Genomic DNA, 16,621 nt, shown 5'->3' with positions numbered 1-16,621 from the left:
ATCAGTATTCAAAAAAAAAAAAAGAAGTGATCTCACTTATATTACTTAAAGGCATTCAGGTCAGAGATGGAGCACAATACAACTAAATAAACGTTTCAGCATTTAAAACAATAAGGCTAGATTTTGTAAGTAAGCGCCTAGCTTTTGACTTTGGCATCTCTCTTAAAAACAAACATTGAAAACCCTTCCAGATCCAGAAGCTTCCACTGCTTTTATATGGAACTGCTGATGACTTTGAAAACTGCCAGTTGCATGACTGCATTGACTCACATTACTGGGGTAAGGTGAACTCCAGCAACGTGTTTTCATCCTTGCATTCAGTGGGAGCTTTTTGATTTGTTAACACTACTTTGATTTCATGTCATTTGGAGAACTGGCAAGTTATGCTTCTGCTGCAGCTCTCCATTATTCTGAAGGCACAAACACATATTCCAGGGTTCTCCACCTGCTCTTATAAAGAGAAATCTTAGGCTGTTAATATTCTAACTCATAGTATGCAAACTGTGATCCAGGAAGACTCAGTTGACCGACAGTGCAGATCAAACATCTCCTTGGCTTGACAAAGGAAAGTTGAGTATACATTAATGGCACATTGGCAAACTTTTACCAATTTGAGGAATGTCATGTGGATATTACCTAATGGTGACCAAGGTAAAAAGAGACAATTTTTACAACATGATATGGTGTACACTTTTAAAATATCTGAAAACCAGCATTATAAACACTTCTATGAACACAAGCAAAATAACAGTGCTGAGTGACCAAGTTAGGATCTCAGTTGTCTTTCTCTCTCTGCCTCTAACAATTGCCTAAAAATATGACAGTTTTGGACAAGAGCTCCAATACTGAGAAAAAGTGTTCAAAAGTGAAGAGGACTTAAACATCAAAAGACTCAAAGTAACAAAGCTACTTTAGGAAGCCTTGTACAGATTTTAACAAGACGACCATAATATAGAAAAGAATTATTAGAATTCTTGTCTGCAGGTCAGCAGTATTGCAGCCACACAGGAATTCTTATTTTATGGAATAGATTTTGAGGGCTTTGACACAGCAAGCACCTCCAAGTCTATATGAACAGGTGATCTATAAATTTGTAAATACTTTTAAATACCCATGCTAGTTGGCTAGGGTTTTGGGTTTTTCTGGTCATAACATTACTGTCTCCAACTTTTTCAGTAAATTTGTACCTTTCAGAAAACTTTCTATGAAAAAAAGAGATTGAAATGGAATCAATATATGCTTAAGAACAAAAAACCTTCTTACTCAACTGATGAGCACTAAAAAAATGCCTGGCTGCCTTACCTTTAAGCAACTTAACTCCAGAGAGTTTCATCATCATCTCATACTTCCTCTTTCTTTTATGTTTTGTCCAGTAAAACATGTAACTGCAAATAGTATTTGCAAAATAAGTTTCTCCTATGATAACAGGATTCAGAAGATCAAAGCGAGACCGGAAAGTAGTGCTATTGCTGATAGTTATACCCTTAAAGTGTGCTACAAAAGCTGTCATACGCAGAACTTACTTTACTGTTGCAGTTTACCATTGGTGGGCACAACAAACCCTCTACTACACTTTTTTTACTGACACTAAAAATAAAAATTATAACCTTATCCAAAGACTATCAAATAAAGATAGCTGAATTCCCAGATAAGGCATGTTCATATGACTGAAGAATTCTGAAAAATTCATAAAATGGTAGTTACTTTTTTGGAGAACATCATGCTACTGGTGATTACTGAATTAGGTGTAAAATTTTATAGTTAAAATCCTAAGAGTATCAACAATTTGCCTGTTACACACGCACACAATTTCTTCACACAAGCTTATTCTTTAGTGCTTCTCTATAAGTGACAGGCGACAGTTTTTCTACTGGTCAGGCTTTAATACTATGAGCTCCAGCTCTAGCATTACTCTAGCCTAGCAAAGAAGATTTCACCAAAACCTCTGCTTTCACAGCAAAATTAATGGTTTCAATGCATCTGAACATAATCCAAAAAACAAATTGTAAGTGAAAACAGATGTAAGTAGTAATTTTTTCCCCCTCTCAGATACAGCTTGATGTAAGCTTTTTTATATTTGGAAAATTTTGGTAATTAACCAATAACTGTACATTTAGGTATTTTTATATATTTTTGCCTTTTATTTTTGTAAATACAACTTAAGACAGTTGAATTGTTCGTTAGAATGAACAGCAAAGATGGACTCAGATGCTGGGTCTAACAACATCAACATACAAATGTTCACTGAAAATTCTCAGAGTTGAGACTAACAATAGGTTTACTTATTTCCAATCAATTTTCATAACAAAGTTCTAAGGAAAAGTACTGTTAAGCCAAATCCTCTAAAGATTCTGTTCAAAGAAATGTATATTCAGTAATACATTTTAAAATCTTCATCTCTTGGATTCAAATGTGTAAATATACTGAGCACACTCTGAACAGGAAACTAAAAATTACCACTTATTAAAAACTTCACTTTTCAATAAAAGAGCAAGTGTTAAAATATTAGTGTATTTTACGTTTTCAAAATATTAAAATAATTTTTATACATTGCTGTTTCAAAGTACAAACTGTTTTGCTGATGTGAATAAACATGGAGATCTAGCATATAATATTTTTGTTGCAGTCAAAACTTCAGGGTAAATAAAATTGTTATTTAACAGCTGAAAGTGCAGACATCATGTATAGCTTAGTCCACCTAATGATTCATCTTCTATATAACAATACTATAAGAGGAAATGCCACCAGGTCTTAATTTAATTATGTGGCTGAACACTATGACTGATCAACTAGTTCTTACGCAGCAGGCATAGCAATAGAATCATCCTAGAAAGCTGAATATCTGGTGTAAGTAAATCTGCTTTTGGGACTAAGAAGCCATCTTTCCAGTGAAGGTTTGACTTTTTCACTGCAAATATCCATACCAGTTCAATTCTATTTACATTTCATCCCATACCATACAGTTCCCCTTCACCTTTCTTTATAGCATAGCTCACGAGTATAACTGTAGTTGAATAAAGAAACTTGCAGGTTTGGACACACTGATATTGTGCCTGTGTCTAGACAAATCAGCAGCAATATGGTAACCCTATTTGACAACAGCAAAGGAGCACTAGTCTGGCGTAGGAGAGAACTTCAGTTTTGCTTTGTTTTGTTTATGATTTTAAGAAAAAGTTTAGGAATATGCACTGACAGCTGTTGCCTATAATTTAAAATTTGCTGTAATCAAGCACAATGAAGTTCGTCCGTATTACAAACTAAATGAACTTCTCAATCAGGGATGAGTTCAACTATAAAAAGTAATCTAACAAACATGTAATTGGGGGACTATGTAAGCCATATAAGGCTTTACTTTCCCCAATAGTCTTTTAAGTTACTTATTACAACTCTGAAACAGTGGCTTTGACTTGTTGCTTGCAGGTGCTGATTCGGACTATGATGGCTCTGAATCTGCAATAAAAAAAGATTAAAGTTCTTAGGATAACTTCCACCAGAAGAATAAAAAGGTCAACTAAAATTTTCAGTTTCTCTCTCATGTCAAAATGCATACAAATTCCAGTACTTTTAACTAACAAGATAGACAAGCTACCTACAAAGTTCGCAGTATGATGCAAATCTATAATCCATTTGTGTTGGGTTACAGATTTACATATGGGATGGGTTAGATCTCCTGTCTGATGTGTCTTGGACTTATCCTATACAAGAGGTAACAGAGGAAGCTCACTCTTAAAAGGGAGATGCAAGGTGCTTATTCTGTCAATTGCATTGGATGAGCAGACAAAAGTACCCAAGGGGAAAGAAAATACAAGCACTACCCTCAGTGCATATCTGAAAGAATGAAAAGAACAACGTCAAAACTGAATTAAGGTACATGTCTGGATGAAACCATACTGTTAAGAGCATTAAAAAAAAAAAAAAAAAAATCTCCTTTTACATTCAGATACAGAATCAGTCTCAATCAGAATAGCTATGATTGACAAATGAGGACAATACAAGCAAAGCAGGTGTCATGTTATCTAAGAATTTGTGAAAGAAAAGCATGTAAAAAATAAGATGTATTTACAGATCAAACTATGCAGCATACTGACTTTTCAGCAGCCTTTACAATATACCCATCATTTTGTTCTCTATGTGTAAGCGGTATAATCAAACCAGTACCATAATTACTCTGAAAAATCTTCAGCTTTCTTTATATCCCAAATGTCCCATTACAGGCACACTTCACATTAAAGAAATCAGCTATCGCCAAATGAATGAATTTGAGGTTTCAAAAATCCCAAATCCTTTCATTTTACTCACAGTAATGGAAAACAAAAATGCCAGTGCACAAGAAAGTTGAATAGAATTTGAAGACAAAAGAATATTATTCAAGGTTTTCTTTCATGCTAAAGAAGAGCACTTTTAGGCTCCATGGTTGAACTGTTAGGTCATTGTGCCTCCCAAGGCAGCATCCTCTGCCTGATCAGTTTGGATACTTAAGCTGACTTTGAAGAGAGGCTTCTCAGTTTATGCACCCTCTTTCAGGTCCAGACCAAGATCTGGCTTCATTTTAGTTTTACAGCAGTTTTTCTTCTGAACAATAACACACAACTTCTAGTTTTCTGGTTGCCTGTTTTCTTCTCATACTCACCTGGAGGAAGAGGTTCTGCACAAACACACACAAAAAATATTGTAGATATATTAATGGAAGACACAAAGATCAATTCAAGAAGTCCTAAAGTGTCACAGAAACTAAATTAACCAGCCTCTAAGACTTTCATACATTGATATATCAAGGTCAATGGAATCATGGCAAACACCAGCATATACACAAGCATTCACTGATTGTCCCGATCCAATATCGGGGCGGGTTCTTAAACGATCCCAAGAGCAAGATTAAGACACAAACGAGGTCAGATGCTGTACAATCCTGTGAACTTTATTTCCCGCAACAATTAGTAATAGCAATAGGACAGAGAGAAAAGGAAAGTCAGAATCCCTAAGCCAGAAAACGGTAGAGATGCAGCTAATTACCGCCACCACCAGGGATCCAACGATGTTCTGTAGACTCGGCCTCGGTGCAGGTGGTGGTGCTCCAAGCTCCGCCGAGGTCCCAGCTCCAGGTAACAGGTGTCGAAGCAGGTTGCAAAGACAGTGGCACCAAGAGAGGAGTACGCAGTCCTTTAGTCCCCACGATTTCCCCGAAGAGTCCGCCCATTTCCACGAAGCTCATTGTAATATGTGCCACCCCGTGGTCCTCCATACGTGCATGCCCAGGTGTTCTGGCGGGGGGGGGTCGACCTGCAGTGCCTTCAGCCTTTGCATGTCTTCCTCGCCCCGCACCCAGCTTGCGCGCAGGTACGGCTTGGCAGGCACTGCCAAGGCTGTCATTGTTCTCACTTTGAACGGACGTCGTGGTTTTGTCAGGGACTCTGTAGCGTACTCCTTTAGAACAACAGGATGCTGGGGGTGGGAAGTGGTGGTCGCGGAGCAGCAATGTTGAGACAAACAATGTCTAACACAGTTCCTTACACTGATACAAATAAAATAAATTCTGGAGCTTGCAATGTGTATGTTCAATAGCATTTTAAAAGGTTGCTATAGAAAACTGATATAGCCACCATGTTTACAAAGCCACTGTAAAAAGCCTAAGCAAAAGGTCTTTGACAGAAGGGGAATTTTCTGCCCTTTAACCTCTGTATCTGAGTGTTTTCAAGTGATGTCTTTCATAGCTATTACTGTGCATGACAAAGTAAGGTTTGAAATCGTAGGTAAACATTGGATAACTTTTCTTCTCTCTTATAAAAAATGTTGCAACACCACTGTCTTCAACAATGCACGTATATTTGACAAACTTTTATGAACAGTGATCTCTTTCTTAAACATGAATATCAAAGACATTTGTCACAAAAGTTTTCAGAAAACTATTAGGGGCCAAAGACTATTCACAATGAATAGGTGACAAATATTTTACAGTCTGCTTAAATTTGCACAGGATGGTGGCCGTGTCTCTGCAGCATTTCATAAAAACACGTCACACGGAAGCCCTTGGATCAGAACAGAGCATGCTTCTGCAACTGTAAAGATGAAAAAATCCATTAAAGCCCCTGCCTTCACTGACTACAAAGAGGAGCACTCTTTTCTTTAGCTGGTCATAGGGTATTGTAAGCTAAGCATAGTAATTAGTAATCTCACCATATTCAAAGAGAGCCACACAAATTATTCAGGTTATGCTCTGCTGTTACCCTGATCCCAAGTCACTTTAAAAGAAACAGCTTTCAACAATTTTACCTTTGGAATGCTCACTATTTTCTGATGGTTCTTGAATCTTTTTTTCCACATCCAGGACACTGCTGAAACCAATCAGTCCCATAACCATTGCTAATTAATTTGCTAAAGTTTACTGCTTCGCTTTTTCTCTGAGGAGGCCTGTAAATCCAAATATATTAAGGAAAACAATAGCATAAGTGAATAAAAATGTGGATTAGGTGGGAAAATTTTATTTTGCACAGAAGGGCAATAGCCTTATATTTTATTTCTAAATAACTAAATATATATTCTACATGTAATCTTCTAAGAAAAAACAAAAACAATACCAAAAAAACCCAAAGCGCACAACTATGCCTTCAGTAATGTGTAATTTTACATGAGAAGAGCCATCCATTTTATTGGAATTTTCCATGCGTAATACTTACACAGTTCTGGTCTTAGAGAAGAAAAAGTGAAAAAAGGGACATTACACAAAGAATGTATAAGTAAAAAAGGCTGACAATACTCATTTTGTGCTGCACGAAGGTAAAACTTTGTCACAGATTTGCTCTTAGGTTCATTAGACAGTTCAATCAGATATTTTTCATCATTAACATATTTCTAAAACCTACCAGGATTACTGATGACTGTGTAATAAATTTTTAAGACAAAGTACACAGAAACAATTCAGTTGTGTACACAGCTGATATGATTATATCACATCACAGGTGATGTAATAATTTGTTTAAAAGACTGTTATCTTCCAGGTGTTCCATACAGTATTTTTGCTGGGCCTGACCTTATATAGGCTACAGTTTGTGTGTTTTCTGAAAATGGTAGTTCTACTTGTGTCTCTGTAACCTATGCTTACAGAACTAACCATGTACATGATTGTTTGCATCTGTTCACTGGTACTGGGAAAAAAAAACAGACCGTTTACAATATAATAGAAGTGTGCTACATTGAAATATGCAACTGTATGCTTAGCTTTCCTAAAGCAAATTTGTACTGTCTTTCCTATATGCGTTAAAGTGCTATTATTTTAGTAGTTTGTAAAACTATTTTAATATCACACACAATAGCAAGTTTATTAGCAGTAAAGATCCACAAAATCCATGCACATATCCACTAATCTCTGCAGTTTCACAAGTAGTAATATTACTTGCACGCATGAATAGTTGCAGGCTTAGGAGTTTCATGAATTTCGTAAGTGTATTACACAGGTGGGAAGGAAAGCTTATTTTTCCCACTAAATTCCTCGTTTGTAGAAACATTCAGCATTCTGCTTGGATATTTAGGGTTTATAGCTGGGAGCTTTACCTGTGTTAGAGAAATCTTAACTTAGTAAAAGGAGTTATGATAAAAATAACCAAGAAGATTTATATGATAATATAACCTTCAAAAGTGAAGATTATATTAAAGGCCCTGAATATCTTCAAATTTTACTCTTATTGATATTATTTCCATAAGTAAGAGTAGAGGAGTATAAAGGAAAAGCAAAAGTTAAAGCAGCACCTTTTTTATGCTAGATGAGATCAACTGTTTGTTCAGTATGTCAATAATGCAAAACATGCTCTCCACAAGCTTTTCCTTCACAGTACTCTTCAACTAGCTAAGCTTCAAATTCAAACTTACCCATTGCAACCTCTCATCTTGGCTCATTTCTCTGTATGCAGTGTATGAAAACATCCCAGTCTTTAATTAAAGTCAGTGGGACCAGAAATTCATTTCCAGTTTAATTACTATATTTTTTTATTATTTTTTTGTTTTATAAAAAGCATGAAACATACCATGTAATAAGAACACAATTTTGGTACATTAATTAGAGGTTTGAAATTCAAACAAATACAGATATATTGTGGGAAGCCTACAACAGAAAAGTGTATTTTACTTTTATCATCTTTCACTTGCTAATGACAGGTAAAGAAACAGTGTTGACTGAAAGACACAGTAAGATAAGATGACACCTAGAAAACCGGTGAAGTGACATCACAAACACTAGGGCTGAAAGTTGGAAAAAAGTAATGGAGAAACATTAACAACACATATCAAAGCTCTTTATTGTAACTTTAATCAAAATCAACAGATGCTGAAGGATCAACTTCCTTCCCTCTCAAATAAAAGCATTAAATTAAATATCCCAAACAACTCCCAGCTATTTTTCACTAATAGCTACTAAGAAATTCTAAGGTTAAAGAAAAAACAAAACATCTTTAAAAACTATTTACAGCTTCCTTCATTGCATGAAGAAGGGGAAAAAAAGTCCTGAAGATAGCACAAAGTTCTCAAAGCTTATTAACAAAGTTTTTGCGTTATACTAGTATATCTCTTTAATTAGAACCTACATATTGACCATTTTCTCTTTTAAACATGCAACACTGGAGAGTGCCCCATAGGATAAGAGATATTACTTGCAGGTTATTTAAAAAAAATCAGGACAGGGTAACTAGAAGTAAAATGTATTGCTCTGTAAATGTAGAAGTGCATTAAGGATAAAGATACTTTCCACCTATGTGGACATACCTACTGCAGTACAGTTAACAGAGAAAAAAATTATGAATAGAGTGCAAAAATTAGATGCAGCAGTTGCACTTGGATTGCAGACACTACAAAACAACTCCCATGAAAACATCCATGAGGAGAAGATTCGAAAATAAATGTAAATACACCATGGACTTCAAGGAATCCATGCACATTTAGAATGCAAAGAGCAAAGAAAAGTATAATGGCATTTGACTACATCTAATCAGTGAACTAATTAACAAGCCAGTAAAAGAAGCAGACCTGAATGTTCAGAGTGTAAGTTTTCTTATTTTCTGAGAGAAAGTGAAGCCTAGGACAGACAGTTCTACTGATTCTGAAACAGGACATCAATGCAAACCAACGTGTTAAGTCAGTGCTGAAATCCCTACAGACTTTGGTGGAGTCAGAGTTTTGCCAGAAGTTCCAGAATCTGGTAAAGAATAAGTGGATGGGCTAGTAGATTTCAGCCTGACTGATATGATGTTGAAGCTTAAAGAGGTGAAAAAATGGGACACTTGTCAAAGAGGGAAAGATGAAAAAAGCATAGAAGAGCATGCAGGGATGTCAGAAGCAGTGATGTCAGCTGAAGAGGGGCATCCGTTGTCCAACCTGAAAATTAAAAAACACATTAGCTGCTTAGAACTGCTTTTCAAATCTGTTAACGCTATTCTCTGCTGAAGCAGCCTATATGCGTTTTACATTTTAAAAATGCTATCCTATCGTGCAAAAAATTATATTGCTGTCTTCTGTCTATCATTAAACTGTACCATTTCAGATCTGACATACCATGGAAGTTTCAGATCCAGGACACAGCTACCCACAGTTTCAGGTCACAAAAACAATTCCATTAGACAAGTAGAAATCCTCAAACTTGGGTAACTTTCGTCACATATTGAAGGCATGATGGCACACAGGGCAACATAGAAACACAACTCGATTTGATAAGCAGGATATACAAATAGTAGATGGAAAGAGATGAGCCTCTTGGCACTGAAGAGAAGCACTAGAAAAGGAAGCCTAGTAATTAAAGAGTTAATTAAAGGGCAGAGGGAGGTGGGGAGCCTAGAGGGATTTTGTCTAGAGGTAAACAAAGACCCAACTGTCAAAACTAAAGTAAAGGAAACAAAGGGGAAAGGAAAGGCAATGAGAAAAGACTTGAAGGTTGCTAGCAACTCTTGTGCACTGTTTTAAAGGTTGTCTTTCTTTTCTTGGTATTAAATGAGACAGGCTACCATAAATTGCAGCTATCAAAACATTCCCTACTGTTCAAATCAGCTAACAAGTGACAAGAGCAGCAAGGGAACAGATCAGAATTTGGTTTTGGAGGGCACCTGCAATCCTGTCAGGTGCTGTTTGTTATTTTGCTGGGCAAATTCAGCATTAAAAGCAGACCCTCGTGCCACTACACCCCAATGGTTATAGCTGAGGAGGCATTTTCACTTTGACAAGCCTCTATTTAACAGCCGTCAACTTTCCCAGATAAAGCAAGCTATGCGAGACATTTTTTACACGTTCTCAGTTTAAAGCGTTTTCTCCCTTTGTGAAGAGATGGCAATGACATACCCTAAAAATTCCTATCTACATTTATTATACATACACATTTATTAGTCTCAGATTCAATAAACATGAAATGTGATACGTATTGTGCCTGGCTGATATGTGAAGAACAATGGATACCTGCTCCCAGCATGGAAAGCTGAAAGCCCCCAGATGAAATCCTGGCTCCCCTGCGAGCAAGGGGAAATTCTAGATCATATTTCAAATCTCCGAGGTAAAATCCTGACCTCAGATGAGTAATCCTTTTGCTACAGCACATACATATGTATGTACGCATATATACACATATATTTCAGGCAAGTGCCTAGAAGAGATGACTTCAGACATGAAGTAGTAATCTTACTGGTGCTGCAGGAAGATTGCCTAATGCTGAGGCTAACCCTGATACTACCTCAAACAGACCTCCCACCCATACACAGGCCTACCTCTTTCTTAAGGTCATAGCATTCTCAACTTAACTCGACTGGTCCACACGATGCATAGGCGAAAGGATGCTTCCACCCGGGCTAGTAGTCCATCACTGTGCCATGAGCACAGAGGCTAAATCCTTCATGCACTAACACGTCTTCGCTGCTTTGCAAAATTCCCAGAAGAACAAGAATCATCCCTGTGATTAAGGCATTAGGGAAGAACTATGGGATCCATTCCAAGGCATGGAGAACCATGTAATGGTCCCCTGATCTCCAGTCCTCCTCTATGCAGTGACAACCATACTATGAGGATCGGTGGAGATTCTAATACTTCAGAACTAAGTTGTACAAAGGTTTAAAGCTTCAGAGCAAGGGCCCACTTGGGAACAATGTTTTCCAAAGTCAAAGAGGTACCCTTAGAGGTTAATATGTTTTTGCACTTGTCCCTAAGGTGCCCTTTGGGATTTATCTCCACAATTGCATCACGCATCTCTCTTCTGAACAAGTGCTTAGTCAGACTGGACTGAAAAATGTTTTCAATACGTCCAGTGTCAAAACCTGAGGTAGTTTGCTGCTGCAGTATTATCATGTAGTCAAATAAATAAATTGAATATTCCTTAGAAATTTGCCTGTGGTGTTTTGGAATACATCTCTTACATTTCAACATACAAGATGTATGGTGAGAAAACTAAAATCAAGACTGCTTGGTAGGGCTAGTTTCATTGTCTCACTTGAAGACTCTTCAGGAAGGTATTCTTAAAGCACAGGATAGAAACCTCCTATAAGAGTAAATACAAGAAATAGCTGTGAAAGAAGCACCATGTGATGTTTCAAGATATATGAGATGTTTTCAGGGCACAAGAAAGATACTGTGAAGGACAACCATTTCAGAGATGGTGGTGTGGAGGCAGAGCTAAAGCTAGACACACAGAATCTGCCTTCTTAGGCACCTAAAGAAAAAGATTTGGTAGATTTAGTACCTTAGACAAAACTCAACTTCAGCTTCCAGAAGAGCAGTGTAAATTCTGTATCAGGGCCTCAGCAGATTTGGAATCTGAGCTGAATATATAATATATATTCACTTTGTATTTGGTGATAAATAAAACACATGAGAACTTCCATTCACATGACCGAATGAAACTGGGTCTTGATCAAACTCCACCCAAACAGAAACAGACCTCAGTCTCACTTTACCAGTCACCACATGGACTTGAATTACACTTACTGTTATCAAAGTTAAGTTTGACTCTTACAGCATTGAAGATAATTGGTTCTTAAGTAAGGGAGAGAGGGACAGCACTTCCTCTCTGCCCTAGTTTGATCCTTTAAGAGGCTCCACAGCAGGCTAAGTTTCTATTTTCAGTGCCTCAAATATATGATTGAAAAAAGTTTCACCTACAAGCATCAGGCAAATCATAGTTTAAGCATACACTGCTTGTTTGTTTCCACAGATTAAGTAAACATTCCCAAGCCTATTCAGAAATAAGGTGTTCCCATTTACACAAGCCATCATTCTGAATTTGGACTAGTTACTCATCAGAGCAAAGGTTAAGGACTTTTTTCCCAAAATGTCTAACATCTGCCCCTCTGTTCAAGAAGGGAGGTACTGGTGTTCAAGTACATCAAATGCCTTTCCATGTATATTCCAAATACCTATGGTAAATGAGGCAACCAAAATTACAGAAGATATTAAAAAACCATAAGGCTTCAGCATCTAAAATGGGCAGGGAGGATGAAAGAAGGAGGATGGGAAAGAGGTTTCCAGGACAAAATGCCAAGATCATCACAGAAAGCTTTGCTTTGGGCATAGCTTGTGCTATACTTATTTTGTCCTGGACAGATCTTCCGTTCAAAGACAACTAGGGCAGTCTCTTTGAGGACTCTCTTGCATTTTAAACTATAACACTTTTTTCAGAACATTCTTCTGTTCCTTCCTCCTTCTTCTTTCTTCCACCTCCAAGATCACTAAATAAGAATTCTCTTCAGCAAGAGTGAATTGCAGGGGAAATAAAGCATAAGAAGATAGAAAGTAGCTACTAGCTTTCATTCACACTTAAGTACCATATAATGTGACTGGAAACTGCATTTCTGATTCTTAGGCTATACCTGCAGCTCTTACAAGAAACACAGCTTTCTTCTCGTTCTCTAACTACAATATAAAAATTGCTTCTGCAATACAGAAACTTGGGTGGCCTACAACTTCTCTTCTACAAGAGCCCACAGGCCCACCTAGAGTGTCTTCACAAGCTCTACAAACAAAGCAGAATCCCAGAGTGCCTCTCCATCCTACCTTCTTTTTCTCTGTGTTTTCTTTGTCCTCAGCGTCCCGCTGCCAAACACTTTTCATATCAAAATCGAAAGGTCCTCTTCTTGTCTTATAACTATTACCATGATGGTCATCAGCCTTAAACTCTCTGTGAATCACATGATCTGGTAAAGAGGAAACATAGCTCCTGCAGGCAAAGATTTAACACTTGTTTGTACAAGGGCTGCATATCTTGCACTTCAGTACAAAAGTATTCTGAAACACTACGAGGTGAAGAGAGAACCCAACAAATAACGCGGGGTCTCAGCAGACTTACCTTGGCTCATTGGTCACTGGGGGACTGGAGCAGTGCGAGTACCAGTCAGGTGTGGCATATGCTGCTGGAGAGGACTTCATTGTTGCCGGAGTGTAGTGCTTCCATAGGTCTTAAAGAGAAAAAGGCAAGAGCCACTACTTCTCTGATTTCTTATCTAGTTGCAAAAGCATTACCTCTGTTTTCAGGTTGCTGTTTTATCAGGAAGAATTGCTTTATTCAGTAAGGAGCACTTGTCTCCCTTGACAAAACAGTCAGAACCTTGCAGCATTGCACTCCACTTGTACCTTGTTTTTTGTGCTCTAAATGCTTTGACATGTTTCTACCAGTCTTAATTCATACTTCTGGATTTGTCACCCTGCTCTAAGTGTGCGTGCAAGCCATCTGCTCAAGTTCCTCAAGCCTCCTTCTTTGATAAAGGAAATAACAAAACCACGGATCACCTTGGTACAAGAAGAGAAAATGTACCACATGGTAACAAACTGAATGTTATTACAAAACAACACTTTACAAACCTCTATCAAGTTTTCTGATGATGCTTTTTAGTGACAACATCGTTTTCACCAGACCACTACTTAAGTAGCCCAAGCATAAATTGTAAAGACCTCGCTCAAATACAGCTAAACCATCATCATCTACTTAGATCACATACAGTGCAAAACAACACATTTTGCTAAAGGTACATATACACAATAGACTGCAAGGACATCTTGACAAGGTGACCTCTTATATCACATTTTCAATCACTCATTTTTTCCACAGGTTAATTTCAAAACTCCAAGAGGATTCTTCTGTAGTATCTAAAAGCACTTTCTACCACCACACTCAAGCAAAGCCAAAGAAAACAAAGGAAAAACAAACAAGCAAGACAGACACTCACCAGGTCAGCCTCCTTGCTTTGCCAGCCTGTAGTAAGCTGACTCGGTCTCTTTGATCCACTGCCTGCAGCACCCAGACGGCACCTCATGGGGATCTTTTGCAAGGTCACCGAGACCTGGAATCTGGGATGTTGGAGGAAGTGGGCTCTTCAAGGTTCTTCGAGGACTTCTCTTGCTGTTTCAGTGGCATGTGGTATTACCGTTCTGAGATACTGGAAAAGAAGCTACTTAGGGTAAAAGTTAACTGCTAGCATCCCTTTTTCAGGCAACTAACAAATCAAGCCCACCTGAAACTTGAGCAATGTGCTGCATTTCAGCTTGGAGACAGACAAGGCTTGCTTATTGTGGGGGATACAGTACATGCAACTTCTAGAGGATCACATGCAACAAGGGAACACCTTGGTTTCAGTTTTGAAACAGCATTCAGGTTTTCACGAAAAGTGTTCTAATACAGGGGATTGTGCATCTTCATGCAGAAAACTATTTCCAAGGACACCAAGAGCAGTGAGAGGCACAGAAGACAGCAGGAAACACTTAAGCCTTTGGTTTCCTTTCCTCCTCACACATTAACAAAAGCAAAGACAGTACCTGTCTGTTTGCAGGTCTCTATTTGTAAAACAACCAAACCCAATCCCCAAACTGCCACCTTCACAAATAAAAATCAAAACCACCCAATGCCCTACCTGTTGATACATTACTTTCTCAACTTCTAGTGAGCAAACCCAAAATATAAATAAATCCTCAATAATGGGAAGATGGAGTGGCAGACAAGGAAGAAAAAGACAGTTTAAGGAATTATGCCATGAAAGGTGCACAGGGCACCGACTGAAGTGACTCCAAGTGCAGCAAATGCCATAGGTGTAAGGAAAATATCTTAAGGCAGGCAGCCGACTAAGGAGCTCTTAGGTAAACACAAATGTTTGCTATGCTGAAACGCAGCTCCAAGGAACAACCCAAAGCACCTGCTCTCCCTGGTACCAGGGGCAAAGAAACATTAGGCCGTGCTCGCCGTCACTTCACTAATTGTCCATCAGAAACCGTGTCACCTAATGATCCCAAATGCTCTCCTTCTTTGTACTTTGGTGGGTTGCCACTCTCTTGGATTCCTACCGCATGCTATAGCTTAAGATTAAAAACCAAAATTTCCTCTAGAAGGGATCAGAAACCCCAGTCGAACAGGCTGAGCTCTACTGAGCTTCACCTAGAGGACAAGAGTGTTTTGGAGTGCTTTTTTCTACCTGCCATCTTCTAGAAGACCTCTGCAAAAGGAGGGAACGCCATCATTCAGAGTGCAGGAGGGCACCACGTATACAAAGGTGTTTAAAGCTCAGCCAGTACTTGAGGAAACTCAGTGAGGTGGGAACCGGCCAGCGAAGAAAGAAACCCTGACGGTGGCATTCTCCCACTCTCCCAGCGACCCTAAACGAGGGCCAGCGATCGGCTCTACGCTCCCCCACCAAGATCTTCCCAGCGTCCGTCCGAACGGCAAGCTCTTCGCCTGACGCCGAGAAAAACGCTCCTGCCCTCCCACTTGGCTTCAGCAAGCGCCTGAAGCAGCGCGGGCGGCCGGGCATCCAGCTCGGCAGCTCCCTGCCGCAAGCCCGCTCGGCGGCGGCCCGGCCCCTCTCCCGGCACGGAGCGGCTGAGCGGCACCGGCAGAAAGTCACCGCCGCCCCCCGGGCTACAGGAGCCCGAGCAAGGACCCAGCGAAGCGGGTGCAGCGCCCGCCCGACCCGTCGCTTGCCGGCCGAGCAGGTAAAAGGCGCATCGCGGCGCGGCCGGAGCACGCGTAGGGGCCCGCGCTGCAGGAGAGGCTGCGGGGCGGGCGGTGCGGAGGGCGGCTCCAGCCAGAGGCAGAGCGGGACAGCCCGGCGAACGCCCCCTCCCTCCGCGGGAGCCTGGGCGCAGCGCGCTACTCGCCGCCGGGCTCGGCCCGAGCGGCTCCCGCTCCTCACAGCCGGCGCCTGGCTCGGGGAGAGGCGGGAGCCGCACTGGGTCACCCCCGCTCCCGACCCGCCCCTTCGCAATGGAGGCGGCCCGCGGCCGGTCGCGCCCCGCCCCGCGGGACGGGGCCTGCAGCCGCCGGCGGCCGGGCGGAGGCGCTCAAGACCTGCCCCGCCCCGCTCCCTACGGTCAGGCGAGGCGCCGCCATCTTCTGCTGACCCTCGGTTGTGTCTCTGAGCCGTCTTAGTTGCCCTCTCGACCCGAGCCGTGAGGACACCTATGCTTCCACTGGTGGCAGTAGATTTGACTTGTGTCTCTGACAGATGAGGTTTCCTTTGAAAACTCGGTCAGCTCCTCAGCAGTGTTGAGAAATTCTTTTACCAAACAATGTTTAATTTCGTATTTAACAAGGCCTGAGTGATTAAAGCGTACAGAGAAGATATCCTGACCTTGAGAATAGGTGCATCCTGGCAGGATTGTTCAAAGGAGGTAGGTAAGAAAG

The 16,621-nt window shown here is 40.0% G+C and overlaps 1 protein-coding gene across 5 annotated transcripts; it reads right to left on the bottom strand.

The window, feature by feature from the left end:
• Positions 1-2,154: 2,154 nt before the first annotated feature.
• Positions 2,155-16,077, bottom strand: C1H7orf57 (chromosome 1 C7orf57 homolog). 5 transcript variants are annotated; one of them, XR_012629678.1, is made up of 7 exons: positions 13,585-13,650; positions 13,301-13,409; positions 13,009-13,171; positions 7,448-7,548; positions 6,271-6,408; positions 5,014-6,056; positions 2,155-3,450 (listed from the first exon to the last, which is right to left on the bottom strand). XR_012629678.1 is itself a non-coding variant. In XM_074874837.1 (6 exons), the coding sequence occupies exons 2-5, from the start codon at positions 13,378-13,380 to the stop codon at positions 6,285-6,287; spliced, it is 468 nt and encodes a 155-aa protein (XP_074730938.1). In that variant the 5' UTR covers positions 13,381-13,409; positions 14,178-16,077; the 3' UTR covers positions 2,155-6,056; positions 6,271-6,284. The 5 variants fall into 5 exon arrangements, 4 of the variants coding, with proteins under 4 accessions (XP_074730938.1, XP_074730914.1, XP_074730928.1 ...); XM_074874837.1 differs by lacking the exon at positions 13,585-13,650 and adding an exon at positions 14,178-16,077 and having other exon boundaries at positions 2,155-6,056; XM_074874813.1 differs by having other exon boundaries at positions 2,155-6,056.
• Between the last annotated feature and the right edge of the window lie 544 nt (positions 16,078-16,621).

The sequence above is a fragment of the Strix uralensis genome, chromosome 1 (assembly GCF_047716275.1).
Source record: "Strix uralensis isolate ZFMK-TIS-50842 chromosome 1, bStrUra1, whole genome shotgun sequence".
Classification (NCBI taxonomy): domain Eukaryota; kingdom Metazoa; phylum Chordata; class Aves; order Strigiformes; family Strigidae; genus Strix; species Strix uralensis.
Note: the sequence above shows the minus strand (reverse complement) of the source record. Positions and strands in the feature narration are given on the sequence as shown.

What these genes read in the sequence shown, in the direction of transcription:
- C1H7orf57 (XM_074874813.1), bottom strand. Translation starts at nt 13,615, where the DNA reads ATGTCAAAGCATTTAGAGCACAAAAAACAAG. An exon ending in TTTAGAGCACAAAAAACAAG is followed by an intron (nt 13,410 to 13,584) that starts GTACAAGTGGAG and finishes TTTCTCTTTAAG; the next exon opens with ACCTATGGAAGCACTACACT. An exon ending in CCAGTGACCAATGAGCCAAG is followed by an intron (nt 13,172 to 13,300) that starts GTAAGTCTGCTG and finishes CTTTGCCTGCAG; the next exon opens with GAGCTATGTTTCCTCTTTAC.